The sequence below is a fragment of the Amblyomma americanum genome, chromosome 1 (assembly GCF_052857255.1).
Source record: "Amblyomma americanum isolate KBUSLIRL-KWMA chromosome 1, ASM5285725v1, whole genome shotgun sequence".
NCBI classification, from domain to species: Eukaryota; Metazoa; Arthropoda; class Arachnida; order Ixodida; family Ixodidae; genus Amblyomma; species Amblyomma americanum.
The window spans coordinates 351,691,735-351,710,074 of record NC_135497.1 but is presented as its reverse complement, the minus strand read 5'-3'; the positions used below and the strand labels follow the sequence as shown (position 1 = coordinate 351,710,074).

The 18,340-nt window shown below is 45.7% G+C and overlaps 1 protein-coding gene across 2 annotated transcripts in view; it reads right to left on the bottom strand.

The window, feature by feature from the left end:
- The window catches only part of pan (transcription factor pangolin), a 59,386-nt gene that overhangs the window by 7,735 nt on the left and 33,311 nt on the right, over positions 1–18,340 (bottom strand). The window contains exons 4-6 of one of the 2 annotated variants that reach the window (XM_077649984.1): positions 17,056–17,434; positions 13,960–14,119; positions 10,003–10,075 (exon numbers count right to left, since the gene is read on the bottom strand). In XM_077649984.1, the coding sequence (XP_077506110.1) occupies positions 10,003–10,075; positions 13,960–14,119; positions 17,056–17,434 (612 nt within the window). The remainder of the gene's footprint in view (positions 1–10,002; positions 10,076–13,959; positions 14,120–17,055; positions 17,435–18,340) is intronic. The other variant, XM_077649985.1, reaches the window with a different exon arrangement.

Sequence of the window (18,340 nt, the reverse complement as noted above, 5' to 3'; positions counted from 1 at the left end):
CTTTTCCAAATTTTTTTTTCATAGCGGATAAAAACAGAAAATAAGTTGCCTGTCTTAAAAGGACGTTGTTTTGTCATAATCAAAATGTCAAAACAGGTGAGAAAATTTTATTTTTATTTTTAGAAGTCATAACTTTGAATTCATTGCAAGTCAAATTACTTTTGCTATTATACACAGAAGCTATGCAATGAACCAAAATAGTTAAGATACCATCAATTGTCATTGTGTAATAGGGGTTTTCATATAGGCATCTTTTGAGAAAAAAAAAATGCAGTAGTAAAAACATATTGCACGATTTTATTTTTTGTGGTTCATTGCACAGCCAGATCTATAAGAAATAAGTTTACAAAATTTCAATGAAAAATTTCACACACATTATAAAGCTAGGATTGCTCGCGTAAGGAGGAATGGCAAAAAAGCGAGTTTCGAGAAAAATGAGAAGAAAGATTCGGAATAGCAACCAATGCCAAAAATCGAAGTCCTGGAGGCTTAAAATCCACCACATTGGCTGCTCAGCTCCCCCTCAGCCTTGCTTTTCCTTGACATTGCTCGTGTGGCAGCCTACTTCTTTGTGTGCGCATTATCTGTGGCCTCAGTACACTAAATGAGAGATTTCCAGATACACTGCTGGTCACCTGTCAGACACGCTTTCTATGTTAGCAGACCAGGTTTGATACTAATGTGCTTAAAAACATCTAGCGTACCTCTGCTACCATTGTTGAAATGACACATGCCATCATACAAGACAAACTTCAGTGTCGGTATCCTGACAACTATTCAATGCGTTCCAAACATCTTGTGTTGCTTTTGTGAGTGTTTGTCATAAATACAAACAAAAATAGGCATAGATGGTAACAAAGAGCTATTTTAGCTATTATAGTCTAAATTGAAAAACAAAAAGGAAAATAACTAATGATGCAAAAATTAGGTGATTATTTGTCTGGAAAACGTTTAGTTTCGGTTTCGCAAAACGTGCAGGGGGTTACAACTTTGGCTGTATCTTTGTAACGGTGATGATTAGAAGCATCGTTTCTTTTTTACAATTTGTTCAGGAATCAGTCAGTATTTTTATCATACAAAATTTGAAGAGTTGAATTTTATCAAAAATATTGCTTTTTAAATTTAAAGGGGCCATGACATGGTCGTTCTTCATATTGCAGTTTTCTGCTTCAGTAACTAATGCAAGAGCTTATGATTAAATTTCCGAAATTTGGCTGCCCTGGACGCACTGTATTTTCCAAAAAGTACAATCGAAACTGAGAGTGGGAGACTCCTCCCACCGGCAGCGACCGCCATATTGAAAGCTCTCAAGACGTCACTAGCACATGCACGGAGCAACGTCATCTGCTCTCGTTGCTGCAATATGCGCATCGAGGTCTCATTCCCCCTTGTACTTTCGCGGGTGATCGAAGTAGCAGTCGTCCCTCATATGACTGGTGCCGCAAAAGCAATAATAACAGGAACGCAGTTTTCCTTCGGTATAGGTAGGGTCCGGTCACACTAGGCCGATGCGACGGCGATCGACGGTCGGTGGGCTGATCGGTACACAAATGCCGTCGCTGACGCACTGGTCTGTCACGCTAGACCGACGACGATGCCAGCACGATCAACGACCGCGTATCGTAGTAATGTTAAAGAGTCAGCTTAGTGGGAACCAGAAGAGAGTGGTAGGGGACTAGTTGGTATGACAGTCTAAAAACTTAAGAATTTTAAAACTTATTGGACCTCATGCTAGCCACGGCGACATAAGCGATGTGCGTGCACCAGTGAAAATGTATTAGTCACTGAATTACTTGTCCACATTTGCGCCATTGTCCTCACTAGCGCTGCCGTCGTGATAACTGCTGCAGTCCCACAGCTCGTCGTTCTAACATCGTCGTGCAGCAAAATCCCGCACTTCGCAAGCAGCCACATAACAACATTGCGTGAAATAGCAGGAAATTTTGCCTTGCTGCAGCTGCCACACCTGTATCACCTGTTGCGAACGTCGAACTTGCGGCCCAGCGCGCAGTTCATTTCTTCGGCATAAAGAATGACAGCCATCTTGAATGTAGCCGCAAACGAGCACCGATCGCTTACCGGGCCCGGAGCACGAATGACGAAGCACTACATTAAAAACTTGTGAAACGCAGCCAGCAGTAGTCAAATGTGTCAGAGCCAAAGATAAACTACGCGTAAGTGGCGTCGGCTCTTCCGTCGGCTACCAACACTCCCCGGCGCCGTTGCGGTTCCGAGTGGCGATGCCACCATGATTGGAACAGCGGCCCTTCCATCAATTATCGACCCTCCCTTGAGTGCCGAACGCACGGTTGAAAGTAAATAAAACAAAAAAATTGGATGACGCCTATTAAGAGTAGAACGCAAATGTGTTATCGGGCCGCCGGCGCTTATGAGCAACCGCAATCTGCGCCCACGTGTGAGGAGTGGGCTGGTGCAGGTTTGCTGCTTATCGACAGCCACCATCGGCCGCCTCACCCCCCCCCCCCCCCCCCCCCTCACTTCAAAATTTGAAAAATAGGTCGACTTACAATCGTGTAACTACGATACCTTCCACTGGATTATATGGAATTGTACTAACGCAACTCACTCTTCCACCTTAATCCACCCACTAATCTACATTAACCCATATAGTCTGCCGAAACTTCAGAAATTTGAAAGTGTAAGGCGGGGGTTTATTTAAAAGAGCTGGGAGGAAGGGAGCAGCGGCGAGAACAATCCGAGGGCAAGCAGGTTGGGCACAGACACACGTGGCGATAGCAATACGGCTGACACGCAGGGCCATCTTCTTCGTTTTCACGAGTCATCTGCTTTGTCTGGGTCATCATCTTCTTCACAATCACCCCCGGGGCGAAGAGGAGCCATCCTGGCGACTTACGGCGACTGCAATATGGAGGGGTCGTAGTAAGGCTTGAGACGCTGGATGTGAACTGTCTCGCGGCCGCGGCAGCGGAGATCGGGAGATGGCGTGAGGGGTTCGACAACGTAATTAACTGGAGATGTGCGCTCCAGGACACGGTAGGGGCCGTGATACTTGGCGAGAAATTTCGAGGAGAGTCCAGGAGTACTTGATGGTATCCAGAGCCACACAAGCGCACCAGGAGAGAAGTGCGATGTGGTGTGAGCGTTATCGTGGCAGAATTTCTGGCGATACTGGGCATCAGTTGTGAGTGACCGGGCGATTTGGCGACAGACAACCTTCTGCGTGTTGCACGGCTTCGGAAACAGGGGTATATTCGGAGGCGTCAGGTTGGTAAGGCAGAATGGTGTCTATTGTAGCAGATGGATGACGGCCGTAAAGAAGAAAAAAGGGAGAGAAGCCAGTAGTGGGCTGCTGGGCGGTGTTGTAGACGAAAGTCACATAAGTAAGGATGAGATCCCAATTCGAGGGGTGCGGTTAAATCGCTCGGTGAAACCGTTGGTCTGCGGATGATAGGCAGAGGTGGTACGATGGATTATGTTGCACTGGCGGAGCAGGGCGGTGACGACATCGGACAAAAAGGCGCATCTGCAGTCGCTAAGCAGTTCAGGAGGTGCACCGTGACGAAGGACGAAACGTTGTGAAAGGAAGAAGGCAACGTCTGTCACTGTGGCAGACGGAAGGGCGGCGGTTTCGGCATATCTCGTGAGATGATCAATCGCAATGACAGCCCAACGGTTGCCGGCCGCAGTGTACGGAAGCGGGCCGTAGAAATCAATGCCGATACGGTCGAAAGGGCGTGGTGGGCAAGGGAGTGGCTGCAACTCTCCAGCAGAACGATGAGCAGAACGACGTTGACAGGCGAGACAGGCACGTACGTATTTAAGTACGAAGGTGTACATGCCACGCCAGTAATAGCGCAGCCGGATGCGGGTGGATGTCTTGAAAACTCCCGCGTGACCGGATTGTGGGTCAGCGTGGAAATAGGTGCATATGTTCGTGCGCAGGTGGCGAGGAATAACGAGTAACCACTTGCGGCTGTCGGTGCTGTAGTTCCGGCGATAGAGGAGGTTATCGCGAATCCCGAAGTGGGAAGCATGGTGGCGGAGAGCACGGGATGGAGAAGCAGCCATGGGGTTGAAGAGAAAGTTGAGAAGAGAAGCGATCCAGGGGTCAGTACGTTGCGCTGAGGGCATGTCGCTGATGTGAAGGGACGACGGAGAGACGTCAGAGGTAGAAAGGCTGGCGATCTCGGCTGGAAGTGGGCAGCGGGACAGGGCATCAGCGTCTTGATGCTTGCGGCCGGAACGATAGACCACGCGGATGTCATATTCTTGCAGACGAAGAGCCCACCTGGCAAGGCGGCCGGATGGGTCTTTCAATGAAGAAAGCCAACAAAGCGCATGATGGTCTGTCAAAACGTCAAAAGAGCGGCCATAGAGGTACGGGCGGAATTTGGCAAGGGCCCATACGATGGCCAAACACTCTTTTTCACTGACGGAGTAATTAGTTTCAGCCTTCGTAAGTGTGCGGCTTGCGTAGGCAACAACATATTCATCAAAACCACAGATGCACTGGGCGAGTACGGCGCCGAGGCCGAGACCACTGGCGTCCGTGTGGACCTCGGTAGGAGCGGTCGAGTTGAAATGGCGCAGTATGGGCGGCGCAAGGTGTTATACGCATCGTCGCACGCCGGAGACCACATCGATAAGTCGGAACTGCCGGACAGTTGTGTTAAAGGCGCAGCAATCGAAGCAAAGTTGCGAATAAACCTCCGAAAGTAAGAGCACAGACCTAAGAAGCTGCGCAAATCTTTGATGAAAGTGGGTTTGGGAAAGTCTGCGACAGCGCGAAGTTTAGCTGGGTCGGGACGAACGCCTTGCTTAGAGACGTGTCCTAAAATTGTCAGCTGACACGCAGCAAAACGGCATTTCTTCAAGTTGAGCTGCAGGCCAGCGTCAGAGAGGCAGGTCAAAACGTGCTTCAGGCGGGAGAGATGGGTTTCAAAGTCGGGGGAAAAGACGACAATGTCATCGAGATAGCATAGACACATTTTCCACTTGAGTCCACGCAAAATGGTGTCCATCATCCGTTCGAAGGTTGCAGGGGCATTACAAAGGCTGAATGGCATCACAGTAAATTCATACAATCCGTCGGGGGTCACAAAAGCAGTTTTGGGACGATCGGCCGCTTCCATGGGGTCCTGCCTGTACCCAGAACGTAAATCGAGGGAGGAAAAGAGCTCCGCCCCTTGCAAACAGTCCAGAGCGTCATCTATGCGGGGGAGCGGATAGACATCCTTGCGCGTATCTTATTAAGGCGGCGGTAATCGACACAGAAGCGTATGGAGCCATCTTTCTTTTTCACAAGGACAACAGGCGATGCCCAAGGGCTACTTGAGGGCTGAGTGACGCCGTTTTGAAGCATTTGGTCGACTTGCTCTGTAATGGTCTGGCGCTCGGTTGGAGACACATGATAGGGGCGCTGCCGCAGTGGCGCGTGGGCACCAGTGTCGATGCGATGGGTGACAGTGGAAGTTCGGCCCAAGGAAGTTTGGCGAGCGTCGAAGGAAGAGCGAAATTGATGAAGGAGGGCGAGAAGCTGTGTTCTTTGCGGCGGCGGAAGATCGGCGTCGATGCAGTGCAAGAACAATTCGGTAGAAGAGCGATCTGGCATAGAGGCAGGAGGGCTGAGCGGGTTCATGGCGAGGAGCGGTGTATCGTCGGTCTCCTCGCGGATGAGCAGAGATGCGATGGGCTGCACACTGCCGGGGCATTCTCCAAGGCGCAGAGCGGTAGGGCAGGAAAACGGGTTAGAAACCAAGACAAGTGTACAAGAACGGAAGAGCACGGAGGAATGTCGATGTCTTCGGCGGCGAGGGCTTTAACACAGGCAACAGGAGGAGTAGCGTCCAGTAAAGGATTGGGCAGAGAAGAGAACCCGACTTCCGCTCGAGCACAGTCGATGATAGCTTCATGGGCGGAAAGGAAATCCCAGCCCAGAATAACAGGATGGGAATAGGAAGGCAGCACGACGAATTCTATCGTGTAGAGGGAGTCCTGAATCACAGCTCGAGCGGTACACGCTGCGGACGGCTTGATGTGCTCAGCGCTGGCCGTACGCAGCGACAGTCCAGCAATCGGCATCTTTACCTTCTTCAACGAACTACAAAACTTTTCGTCCATAACAGAAATCGCAGCACCGGTGTCCACAAGGGCCAAGACAGTAATGCCCTCGACAGAAATTTCGATCAGATTAGCAGGGGATATGCGAGGCCTTGGAAAGTTCGATGGGGACGCAGTTCTCGCCTCAGGAACTGCGGCACCTAGTTTTCCTCCTGAGGGAGATTGGGGCGACGTCGCATAGGAGAAACGGAGCGGAGCCTCGGTGAAGGTGAACGGCGTCTAGAAAGGGCTGAACGGTCAGGAGAAAAAGGACGACTAGATGGCGGCTCAGCAGATCCGGAGTACTGACTCGTGGAAGGCCAGTATGCGGGAGCTGGAGGAGGTAGCGCGTAGACTGGGAGACGGCGGCGGCAAAGCCGGGCCACATGACCAGGCAAGCCGCAATTGTAGCAGATAGGCCGGTTGTCGATGGTGCACCAAGGATTGCTGACTCGCGGAGCCGGCCGAATAGAAGGAGCCACCGCTCGCGCAGGTGTTGGAGGCAAAGCACAGGTAGGTGGTCGAGGTCTGGCGACGACGTCCGCGTATGTCAGCGGAGCGGCAATAGGGGGCAGCGTCTGGGCGACAACGTCCGCGTATGTCAGCAGAGCGGCGACAGGTGGTGGCAGATGGGTGGGTGGAAGAGCCTCAGCAACCTGCTCTTGGATGGCGTGTCGAAGGGCCGGAGCCAAATCTGGAGCTTGCCCTGTAGGGTTCGGCAAAGAGAAAGCTGACGCGCCACTTCTTCCCGAACAAAGCCTTTGATTTGTTGCAGCAGCGATGAGGTGTCAGGTGCTGGTGTCAGTCCAGCAAGCGACTCAACCTGTCGAGGGTGCTGTCGAGTCAGGAGCCTCTGCTTCCGCAGCTCCTCGAAGCTTTGGCAGAGGGTGACGACTTCAGCAACGGTGAACAAGTCGCACGCTACCAGCATCTGAAAGGCGTCGTCGTCAACACCCTTCAAAATGTGTTTAATCTTGTCAGCTTCTGACATGTTAGGTTGATAAGCTTGCATAGGTCAATGACGTCTTCTATGTAACTGGTAAAGTTTTCGCCGACCTGCTGAGACCGTTCACGCAAGCGTTGTTCGGCGCGGAGTTTCCGAACAGTAGGACGACAAAACACTTCGGAGAAGGTTGTCTTGAAAGCAGACCAGGTGTGGATGTCCACCTCGTGGTTCCGATACCACAGGTTAGCCACGCCGGTGAGATAAAAAATTACGTCATTTAGTTTTGTGGCATCGTCCCATTTGTTGTAAAGGCTCACCCTCTCGTAAGACGTGAGCCAATCTTCAACATCCTGCTCATTGGTCCCACTGAAGATGGCCGGGTCCCGTTGGCGAAGGGAGCCGGCGCAGGTAACAGCTGGGCCCACTTGCACGGCTTGATGTTGAACGTCGTTAGGCACCGCAGGTGGCGGGATAGCACGGTTGCGCAATTCCAGGGCTGTTACCCAGCACCTCCATCAAATGTAAGGCGGGGGTTTATTTAAAAGAGCTGGGAGGAAGGGAGCAGCGGCGAGAACAATCCGAGGGCAACCAGGTCGGGCACAGACACACGTGGCAATAGCAATACGGCTGATGCGCAGGGCCATTCACAATTCAGAATCAGAATTTTATTGGTGGAAATATTTTTCTCAACACCAACATTTCAGCTGTGGAAAAATGCAGGACGCTAGGCAAATTTGCTACCTGTTACGTGAGGTGAAACTGCAAACATCTGACATAAACTTGAAAATCTCACCATGTGCGGTGGTTTCACAATGCGCAAAAATTAGTTTTTCTTGCAGAATTACAATGCAGTCAATGAGGTCGAATTTAAAAATGGCATCCAGAGAAGACTGGCAGATCTTTCTGAACCCACACAATGCACAAAACTGAACGCACACAACACGACCCTTGCACAGGGAAAGTTAAACCCTCTTGAACCTATGCTAGTAGGTGCAAGCTTTTACACAGCAAACTTTCAGAGTTACTAGGAAAAAACGGTGTCCTACATGTAGGATGCTAGGTATATATGAGTTAATTCACCCAATAATCTCACTAGTTCACATTAATCCACCATGAATCCCCACTAATCCACCCTAATCCATATTCTGGGGTGAGCCTACTTCCAAACTTTGGGGGCTCCTTCAGAATATATGGCAGCTGGCCAACTTACAAATGCTATTGCGTTTTCTTCTTTAAGAATGTGGTTAAGAAGGCCCCAAAGCTTTTTGCTATCATGTGACCCTAGCCTTGCCTCGCTTAGTGTTCCCCTTTAGTGTCCCTTTAATGCCTTACATGACAGAGGAGCTTACTGAATGCTGTCATGAGGCAGTGTAAGGTGGTCAGATACCTCCATACTGGAGGAGTGATGTCAGCTGTCAAATATTGGAGGGGCAAAGCATTGCTGACAAAACGCAACAAGGCGGATCGCGAAACAGACACAAGAGCAGCAACCTCAGCTGAAACGTGGGCGGGATCATCCCTTTCATGCTCCTCCGCGACACCCGAAGACAGAGCCTCACTTGTAGAGTGCCGCCCCAAATGCAGCTCTCATAACAGCATGTAGACCGCTAAGCCACCGAGTGCCAGTTTTGCTGGACTGCAAGCTCCGTGATAGGCCCACACACTGTCACAAACCAAAGGCGCGAAAACAAAACCATGCTGCTAGATGCCCCGGTGTGCCCCGGTGTGAGTGGAGAGGGGGAAAGAAAAGAAGGGCGAACGGGCAGAGGATTGGGCAGCATGAAACACGAAGCAGCGGTGGCACAGCAGTGACGGCGGTCACTGCTTAGTGCTTGGCGTTAAGGCGTCTGAGGCTTTGCTGCGCATAATGATTTAGCATGCATTTCTGAAGTATTTCCCTGCAAATAATATCGGCGTATTATGCGACAGAATAAGGAGCCCATTAATACATTTTCTCGGTGTTGTTGTGTTGCTGTCACACTCACTGTGGCAGCGGTTTCTGGGGCAAAGATTGTGGGCCCCCAAATTGCTGCACAAGTGCGGGACTGATTGCATTCTAATCTGCGTGAAGCCTAGCACAGAAATGCTAGTCACAATTCGCACCAGCCATCGGTCAGAAGTCAAACTGTCAACCAACACACGCAAGTGTGTCTATGGGACTGGGTCACACTATGGGTGTCTATGAGGAGCAGCTGTGCTATTGCTTTGTCGCTAGTAATCAGCAATTAAGCGTCCCCCTTTGAGAGTAATTTTTCATTGCTTCCATATTTTTGTGCGTCATCCAGTTTTTCCAAAGCCCTCGGTTCAAAGTTGGCTTATAGTTGCCTTGAACAGGCTGCAATTGTGTTATAATCGTAATATCTTTTTTTTTTTCATTTTTGTAAGGGTTCAAACTCCCCTCTCGCATTACATTCATGGACATGTTATACACATATAAATATGGCACGCTGGATGATTAATTGGTTTGGCAATTTTGTTACAGCCATTAAATTTTCTTTTCGCACAGCAGGATTTTACTATCATCATCAGGACCACTAACTGGCAAAACTAAGACCCCGCCAGTTATCATTAGCACTACCACCAGCTGAGTTGTGTCCACTGCAGGACAAAGGCCTCTGCCAATGATCTCCAATTGCTTCCATATCACACAAACCACATCCATGTTATCCCAGCAAATTTTCCGAGCTCATCACTTCATCTGCATCTCAGTTTAAAACTGATAGCCACTGCACCTCTATGACAAGATGAACTGCTTTGATTTAAAGACCTGCCTTGTTTATTGTTAATGATGCTTAAATTCCTGGGTAAAAGCATAAGCCAAAGGCCAACAAATTGGATTGACAATTTTCCAATGCCCCAAAGAAAGCATCCCTTCAGAAAAACTGCTCGCACAGAACAGACTAAGCGAACCTATTTGTGGAATTGAATTCCACTCTTCTCAAGAGTAACTAAGCTGCAATAAAAGGCATTCTTACCGACAAGGCTTGCACCAGTCACTCTGCTGGTCCAAGCCATACCTTGCTCGGCACTTCTTGGGATTGTTTAGATCTGCAACATTTGAGGGATTCAAAGGCATTAAATGTTTCATGCTGTCAGGCACATGTTGGCACACTGTGATTAACGATTCACATAAAAATTGAGTTAATGACAAGGTGCAAAAAAAAAAACAAATTGAACTACAATACAACATAATTCTCATCTGGAATAAATATATGACATGCCAAAACGTGGTCATCTGTTCAAAGCCCACAACAAATAAAACCAAAACAGCACATATATGTAATTTCACATCATATATGTGTTCTCATAGCATCTGCTTCATAACCACCCAGAAAGCAAGGACAAGTCATGACATGCGCACTAAATTTATCAGTTGTGCTCAAGTATATGGAGCACACTCACTGAAAAGAGAATGAATGCAAAGTTTTTGTTCCTTAGTGCATATATTTTGATCGTAAAAAGATGGTTACAGAACATATATTATTTGTGAAATAAAATAAAAAGAACACTAATGCCTAAACAATACCTAAAAAGTAATTATCAGTCAAAAAAAGTCTACACATGGTCACAAGATGGGAACATTAGAAAAGAAACTTAGCAAGGTGTGTTACATTCATAAAGCATACAGCAGGCATAATGAATTGCCAATGAGGAAAACACAAGCAGGAAGCGACAAGTTGAATAGAGTGGATTTTCTGGTGAGAAATTATTGCAGTGCACCAGACACATGAGGAGGAGGTGTGTCAAAGATGGTGAACCATGCAGCATGCCAATGGCCAGGCAGGGAGCTTTGCACTCATACATGCAGGCAAGTGCAAAAGTAACCCAGGTATATGAAAGCAAAGGGGCAAATAGGAGTAAAGCATGAAGCAAACTGAAAAGGGTGTGAAGGAGAGTTTTCAGCAAAATCTTACTTACACTGCCATTGACCTAGCCACAGCTGCATGTCAGAAGTGTAACAAACGAACGAGCCATTCAGTGAAAGGAGCCCTGGCGTGTGGATCATGCATAGTCAAGTCACAATCAAAAAGAGAAATGATGAGAGACTAGTGTGGAATGTGCGAAAGAAGAAAGCAGCAAGACACACACGCAAGTGTAAAACTTCACACAAGCACACACGCACACACACATAAAGACACACTGCTAAATCATAAACCAAGCAAAGACTGGTGGCCACTGTGGACAAAAGTAAATGAAAACATTGTGGCAATACTGTAGCCAAAGCTGCAAGGGCCTCATGAAAACATGTTTCAAAGCAAACACATAAGGGGCGAAGTGCAAGGGGTCTTTGCAAAGAGATACGGGAGGCAGCTAAAACACGTTATGACAAAACAAAATTGACAAAAAGTGCACTGATGGAACTAAAACAAGGAACTTGTGAAAAACCAAAGTTTACACAAATGTAGCCATGTCCTACCACATGTAAACTCCTATCTACATGAAGAAGCCCCATCTACATAAACATTCGTGGTGAAATTTTCTGGACATCTAGCAGAAGCCCAATTACACACCCTGTTAAAATGCATTTGACCACAGCAATTTTAAAATCAGCACACATTTTAGAATTGCGCATTATTCTAAACACCCCAACACATCTAGAGCGGTGCCTGTTCCCTAGCACACACCTACTTACACATGTGCATGATATCCTAACATAAAAGAAAAGCAACTTAAAAGGCAAAATTAGTTGCTACTCATTAGGCCATTTATTATTGCTCTTTATTTTAAACAAGGATAGTGCCCCTGAGCCCATACCTACTATAACTACTGTACTCCGTTTCATAGCGCGCACTTTATTATTCTGTGCACTTTTTGTGCCCTTCATTATCCAACAACTCAAATGAGAGTTGTTGGAAAGCACAAAAAAAAAAGTTGTCTAAAAGCCAAGTCCATTATCACACCCTCTCTTTACAGGTATCTCATAACAGTGACATGAAAAAAGCAGCAGCTCTGCTATGTGTCATACTGCCAACTGCCAATGTGATCCCTATGTACCTCATGGCCTCGAGGCACACAACTAGCTAATGAGGTTGCCGACACTTATCAAGAAAGAATATGATGAGAAACCACCGCACGCATTCAGCTGCATATTTACAGACAGAGAACTTGTGGAAATGCAACTTTCATTTTACTTTCAAAAGCTGCTGTCAACGACATGCTAAGAATTTTAGTAGTATAAGTGTGGACTAATAACTGAGACTAGAAAAATATTGCCTGCCCCTAAGGTGCAGACATATCTTGCCATATTGAGGTGCCATTTTTTCTTGTCAAGGATGAATAATTATGAGCTGTCAAGCTTAATTGTTAATGAAAAAGGACTGAATTATTAATGAAAAAGGACTGTAAAAAGACTGAGGACACTGCACTACTGCGGTGCGAATAACTTGGCATATGCACTCATCACAAAGCTTAGCCAAGCCATCTCATGTAACAGTAGAACAGCACTATAGCAAAGTCGGTTATAGTAAAAACTCGGATAATAGTAAAGTGAAACTGCAGTCCCATTTCACCTTCCATAGACAACTGTACACTTTTTTTTTTCGGTTATAGCAATGATATTTTTCGAAGAAACGACTATAGTAATGAGCGTCTGGCCAAGGCGATGTACTGCCTGTGGAATAACGACATTGCGGCACGCGCAAAGTCTAGGATCGCGAAGCATAGATACCGAATGCGCTCTTTGAGGTGGCTTTACCACTGAGCTGAGAGCCACTACGAGAAGCCAACTTTTGGAAGACATTGAGGTCGTGAAGCAAAGCGCGCGTGGCACGCACAAAAAAAGTAAAGCCGGCTATGAACGCAGAAAGAAGCCGGCGCAGGTCGCTGAGAAAGGAAAGCCAGTTAAAGTGCAGTGAGGAGTAGAAAAGGGAGGAAAAGGGCGAGCATTTGTAGCCCGGCCGCACGAAGCATGGGGAAGCAGCGGCAAGAAGTATAGGCACAGTGGAACTGCGTAGGCGGTTTTGCCACGCTTGACTCTGTCGTGCGTGTTTCCTAACTACTGCCTCTTAAATGACACTGAAGCTACACAAGACAATGCCGTGATCATGGAAAGCTTTGGTTTTCAGATGGAATCAAACTCGCTTTATTTTTGTAATTGTATTCGTGTAAATGCCGTACTTCCACAAGACGTGAACAATCTCGAAAACATGATAACATGTGATAACTGATAATAAATAATTATCACATAAAGGGACGATAAGAGCAGGATGCAAGGTATTTCTGGGTGTTTGTATTACAAACCAACACAAGGCGCTTAGTAAGCAGAGAGAGAGCATAGTCAGAGCCTTGCCATCGCCAACAACTGATATAGTAAATACCCTGATATAGTAAGATCTTTGCTGGTCCGAGCCACTTTACTATAGAGGGGTTCTACTGTATTATATGCAAATAGAAATAATAGCACACAGTGTATCAGTGAAAGGTTGCTGGAGCACACAGGGTAGAAAGCCAATTTATATATTTATAACAGCTAGGCATAAACAGGAATGAAGCATGGCCAATTATGTAAGTTAAAGCTCGTTCTTGAGATTAATGTTGATAGGAAAGAAACACACACTTGTTAAATAACCAACAAGCAGGATTTTATTGTACTGTGAATGCACAATAAAACTGTAACAACCTTTTCTAAAACAGCGAAATTATTTCTGTAGACTGAGCCACGGATAGCTGAACTAGGCTGAGAGGTGATTGACTTAATTTGGATGACAGGTCGTTCATTCATGATATGCTACCTCAAATAAAATTAGCTTTCTCCAAGTCTGTACTGGACACATTTGCCTACCTATAACTACTTTTGGCTATGGTAGAAGAGATGCTAGAGACAATGTTATATTTACTGCCTGTTCATATGTAACAGCACAAAGTCATGTTAAGTGCTACCATGTATAAACAATGGGTTAAACCAGCAACAGGAGCTCCTGGTGGTCACTCACCTCCATCCTGGCTCTTGTCCTTCTTGCGTTTCTTCTTTTTGCTGTTGATGGCATAATTATCTCTTGCTGTCCAACCAGGATACAGCTGCATATGGATCTGCCGCTCCTTGCGTGCCATCTCATAGTATTTCGACTGCTCCTCCCGGGAAAGGCTGTGCCACTGTTGTAAAGGGACAACAGACACATAAGCACGTGCAAGAAGATGCTGCGTACAAAAACAAGAGGGCCAGCAACCTAGGAAACTGTATTTTCACTAATAAAAAATAAGTTATAACTATTATAATTGACAAAATAATAAATAATAAAACTTAGTAATTACAATAATGTGCAAGATGCAACATGGTAAAGCCCTTTTTCATGACAGGACCTCTGATATGCAGTGCCAAAACAGGTGATCACATAGTCTTTAACCACCTATTCTCTTATCTATACTCATTAATATCAATTAACATTAATAATTAGTGCACCATATATGCCAAAGCTACACTTGCGTTATGAGGCATGCTGGATTCCAAGCTAATTTTCAACTACTGGGGCCAAATCCACAGTAATTTCTTTTTTGCTTCAACCCGCCCCCAATGTCGCTTTTGCTCTCAGCATCGAAACTTTGACCTCCTGCTCAACAACAGAATGCCATACAGCCACTGCGTCACCACAACAAGTGTCAAATCATATTCAATGCTGTGAAATTTGCAGTAACTGTGATCGATAAGCACAAACTGCAATGTTACGCATTAAATGGCAAAAAAGTTCCACCCAACCCAAGTAGCAAGAATGGTTCCCCAGTGTGCAATGAAGTACCAGTATAGACGCTTGCCTTAGGCTAAAGCACATACAATGCAGTTTTAGGCATTGAAAACACAATGGATTAGGATTACAGAGGGCCAGCAACACCTATTCCTTATGACTAACAAACAATACACACACTGTGCCCAATGTGCACCCTTAATCGAAAGAATGCATACAAAAGGAGCCTTGCAAGAAGCATTGATTTATAAAAAAAATGTATAAAATGAGCTTGTCATGATGTCTTGTGTTTCTTGAGACTGTCTCAAGCATCGAATAAGACCTCCCAGATAGGTGAGTGGCTCATAATTAATCTGATGGCCTCCCCTATGGCATTTCTCGTAGTCCACGAGCAGCTTTGTGACATCACATACCTAAGCCTCCCACATGAACAGCTCTAGATTTACGTGAACTTACTGCTTCCAACAGGTTAAAAAAAAATAAACAATCAGAAGCTGCCTAATTACAGCTGGAAAAGGCACTTGATGAAAGCACAGCTCTTCTGCTAGACTCATGTATCACCGAGAAAAAGTAATCAGTGATGATTCATCAGATATACGTAACTCACCTCACTTAACTATGTAGGCTGATGATGCCAACGTGTTTTTTGCATCCACATCACTTACGAATTTTAGAACTCACGGTTAATGAATATCTGGTTTCATTATCACTGTGGCTACGTATGAAACACAACTATAAAATTTAATAATATTAGAATAGAACAAGTTGTTATTCAGAAGTTTTCAGAAGTGTGGTTTCAAAGCGATCTATCATGAAACGCACGTGGAAAAGTTATGTACAGAACTGAGCAAAGTTGTTGGGTGCCTCTATAAACTTTGTAACCTGATACCTCTTTGGTTAAATAAAATGTTATATTACACGTTATTTTATTCAATAATATCATATTGTAGTCTAGTCTGGAGAATGATGACTAACAAAAACGACACCAGATTAACATGCTACAGAAAAAGATCTTGAAACCACAGCGGTGGCCGAGTGGTTGAGCATCCGCCTCGCATGCGGGAGGAGCGGGGTTCGATCCCCAGTGCCGCCGGGTGCCCACCAGTGATACAATGGGTACAAGCTTTCCCCTGGTCTGGTGCTTGGCTCATTTAGGATGAAATGTTTGGGAAATGGGTCTTTGACCCCAGCTTGAGAAACCGAATATACCTTGTGCCATAGCGATCTTTGGCCATAGATGCCCTTGCGCCATAAAAGTTCATAATCATCATCAAAAAGATCTTGAGAATTTTTGAAAATTACTGAAGTCGACCCCAGGCTTACGAACGCATCCCCTGTTCCTTTAACAATGAAATACTTAAAGCTAATAAAACAAACTATTTTAGACTAGCAAAATACATAAAACAAACTATATAAGAATACTATGCCCAAGTCACACAGTCTGTACAGCCTGTGCAAGGAGACTTTAAAAACACCAAGGATCCCTACTAATATTGGCATGCAATATGTCATTTACCAGGTCCCTGTTCTGTCCAACAAATTAGGAGGTAGCATTGATTTCTGCTCGTGTATATCCAACAGTTTACTGAGGAAGTGGTTATTAGAAAATTATTATGGTAATGTGTGACTGTATAGATATTTATATGTTGTTTTGTATCTGTAGAACTCAGAAGTTTTGTTCCTAGTCCTGCCTGCTTTTCTGTGATGCTGATTTTTATGCAAGATGTGTGTACAAATATCTGTTTACATACACATGTTTGTGTACATATGCATCCTGTTTGCTGTGACTGCTGCATGAAGCAAGAGCCCTTGTCAGGCTATGCCTTTAGCTCTTGTTTTTCTCCTTTCTCCTGTATTAAAAGGGTGAATAAACATCAAAACTTCAAAAAATAAATAAAGAGAGATGGTTTTGCACACTTTATGCCTGTTCCATTCAACGAATTGACAAAATATCTAAAGAACAACTATCTTCTGCTTCACCAACACATTGTGTATCATTCCAGTAACAGTGCGGTTTCAATTTCAAGGCGTAATCAGCAAAAAGTGCCCTGCAGGCTGGAATATAACAGATAAACATCTTTGGTAAAGGAGTACTGAAACCAAATTTTGGTTGTGCGTTCTTTCTCTGTAATGATGTGCACACATACACTGCCGTGTGGAATCCACCCACGACTGGTAAAAACTTATAGCTTACTTGTTCCTGTCAGGTTGTTTTGGTTTCCATTACAGCGAAACAGTGGCTATACTCTGCTGAGTTAAGCATTTCTGTTCAAGAGGGAAACCTTTGAGGGGAGTTTTCGAAGACAAGGGTGCTATACCATCACGCAATGAAATAATTTAGAGGCTCACCCTTCTCCCGAGTATCTGGTTGATGGCCGCACTCTCCTTGAGGGTGCACTCAGCGACTACCTTGGCACGCATTTCCTTCATGTACAGCATGAAGGCATTGAGGGGCTTCTTGACATGGTTAGTCGGCTTTTGGGGCTTCTTCTCCGTGCCGTTATGCTGCTGCTGCTGTGGTTGGTGCGGTTGGCTGCTGCTGCTACTGCCGTTACTGGGTGGGTGGCCTGCTGGCTGGCTGGAAGGTGGCCCTCCACCATGACCATTGAGACCTGCTGTTGTGCCATTCACAAGGTCGCCACGTGAGCTTGGCCGCCCCTGGTTGCACTTGGACGAGTCCAGCGGGTGGTACATGGCAAGAGGGTGCCTGGGAAATGTAGGGGCCATGCTGCATTGGCAGAAGCAACAGAACCAAGCCCTACTGTAGAGCTACAACACTGCATGTGTACAACCACAAACTTTCAGGCAAAATCTCGGTGCATGAGCACATGTCAGCATTTAGCCTCCACTGAAATGTCGTTGCTGTTGCTGTGATCAAATGAACAACTTCATACTCAGCAGTAGAACAGTACAGTAAAAAAACACTACAATAAAATAAATTCAATGAGCAGAATTCTAAACAAAAACATTCAATATAACTAACATGATGCAATTTTATGTCAAGACAATTGTTCCCTTGAGAAGGGCTGATATTTTTTCAAGTGACACACAAACGCAGCTAAGAGAAACTCATAATATGAAAATGGCATTTAAAAAAAGCCAAACATTTATGTTCATATACAGCATCAATCTGCTGATAGGAGCACAACAATGATGCCTCCAGCACAGTCTCATGGTGGCAAGGTCAGATGCACACACAGCAAGACGTTGGCATTTGTGATGAGACATGAGCATGTCCATCTTTTCAAAGAAAATGCTGCTCTTTTTGAAGTGATATTTTAGGTAAGGCATGCTGAGATTAAGATTTACAGTTATCAGTGACAATATATTTTTCATGAACGTTATTGGCCAGTGTAGTGATAAAACCAATGAGTAATATGTGTGCTCCTAGTCGCTGAAAAAATGAACATGCTTGCAGCTCACTCCTGTCACCCAGTTTGCACAGCCTATGTGCACCAATGCCGTAGGTGGCTATCACAAGACAGTGCTAAAGGTACTGCTGGCTGTGCAATCCTATATTGTAATCAATACATAGGAGCTCTGCACTATGAGGCAAAAAGCAAATACCTCATAAAATGCCTTCAGAGGTAATACAAAAAGACCAGCTGTTCCTGGCAACAGTTACAATACATAA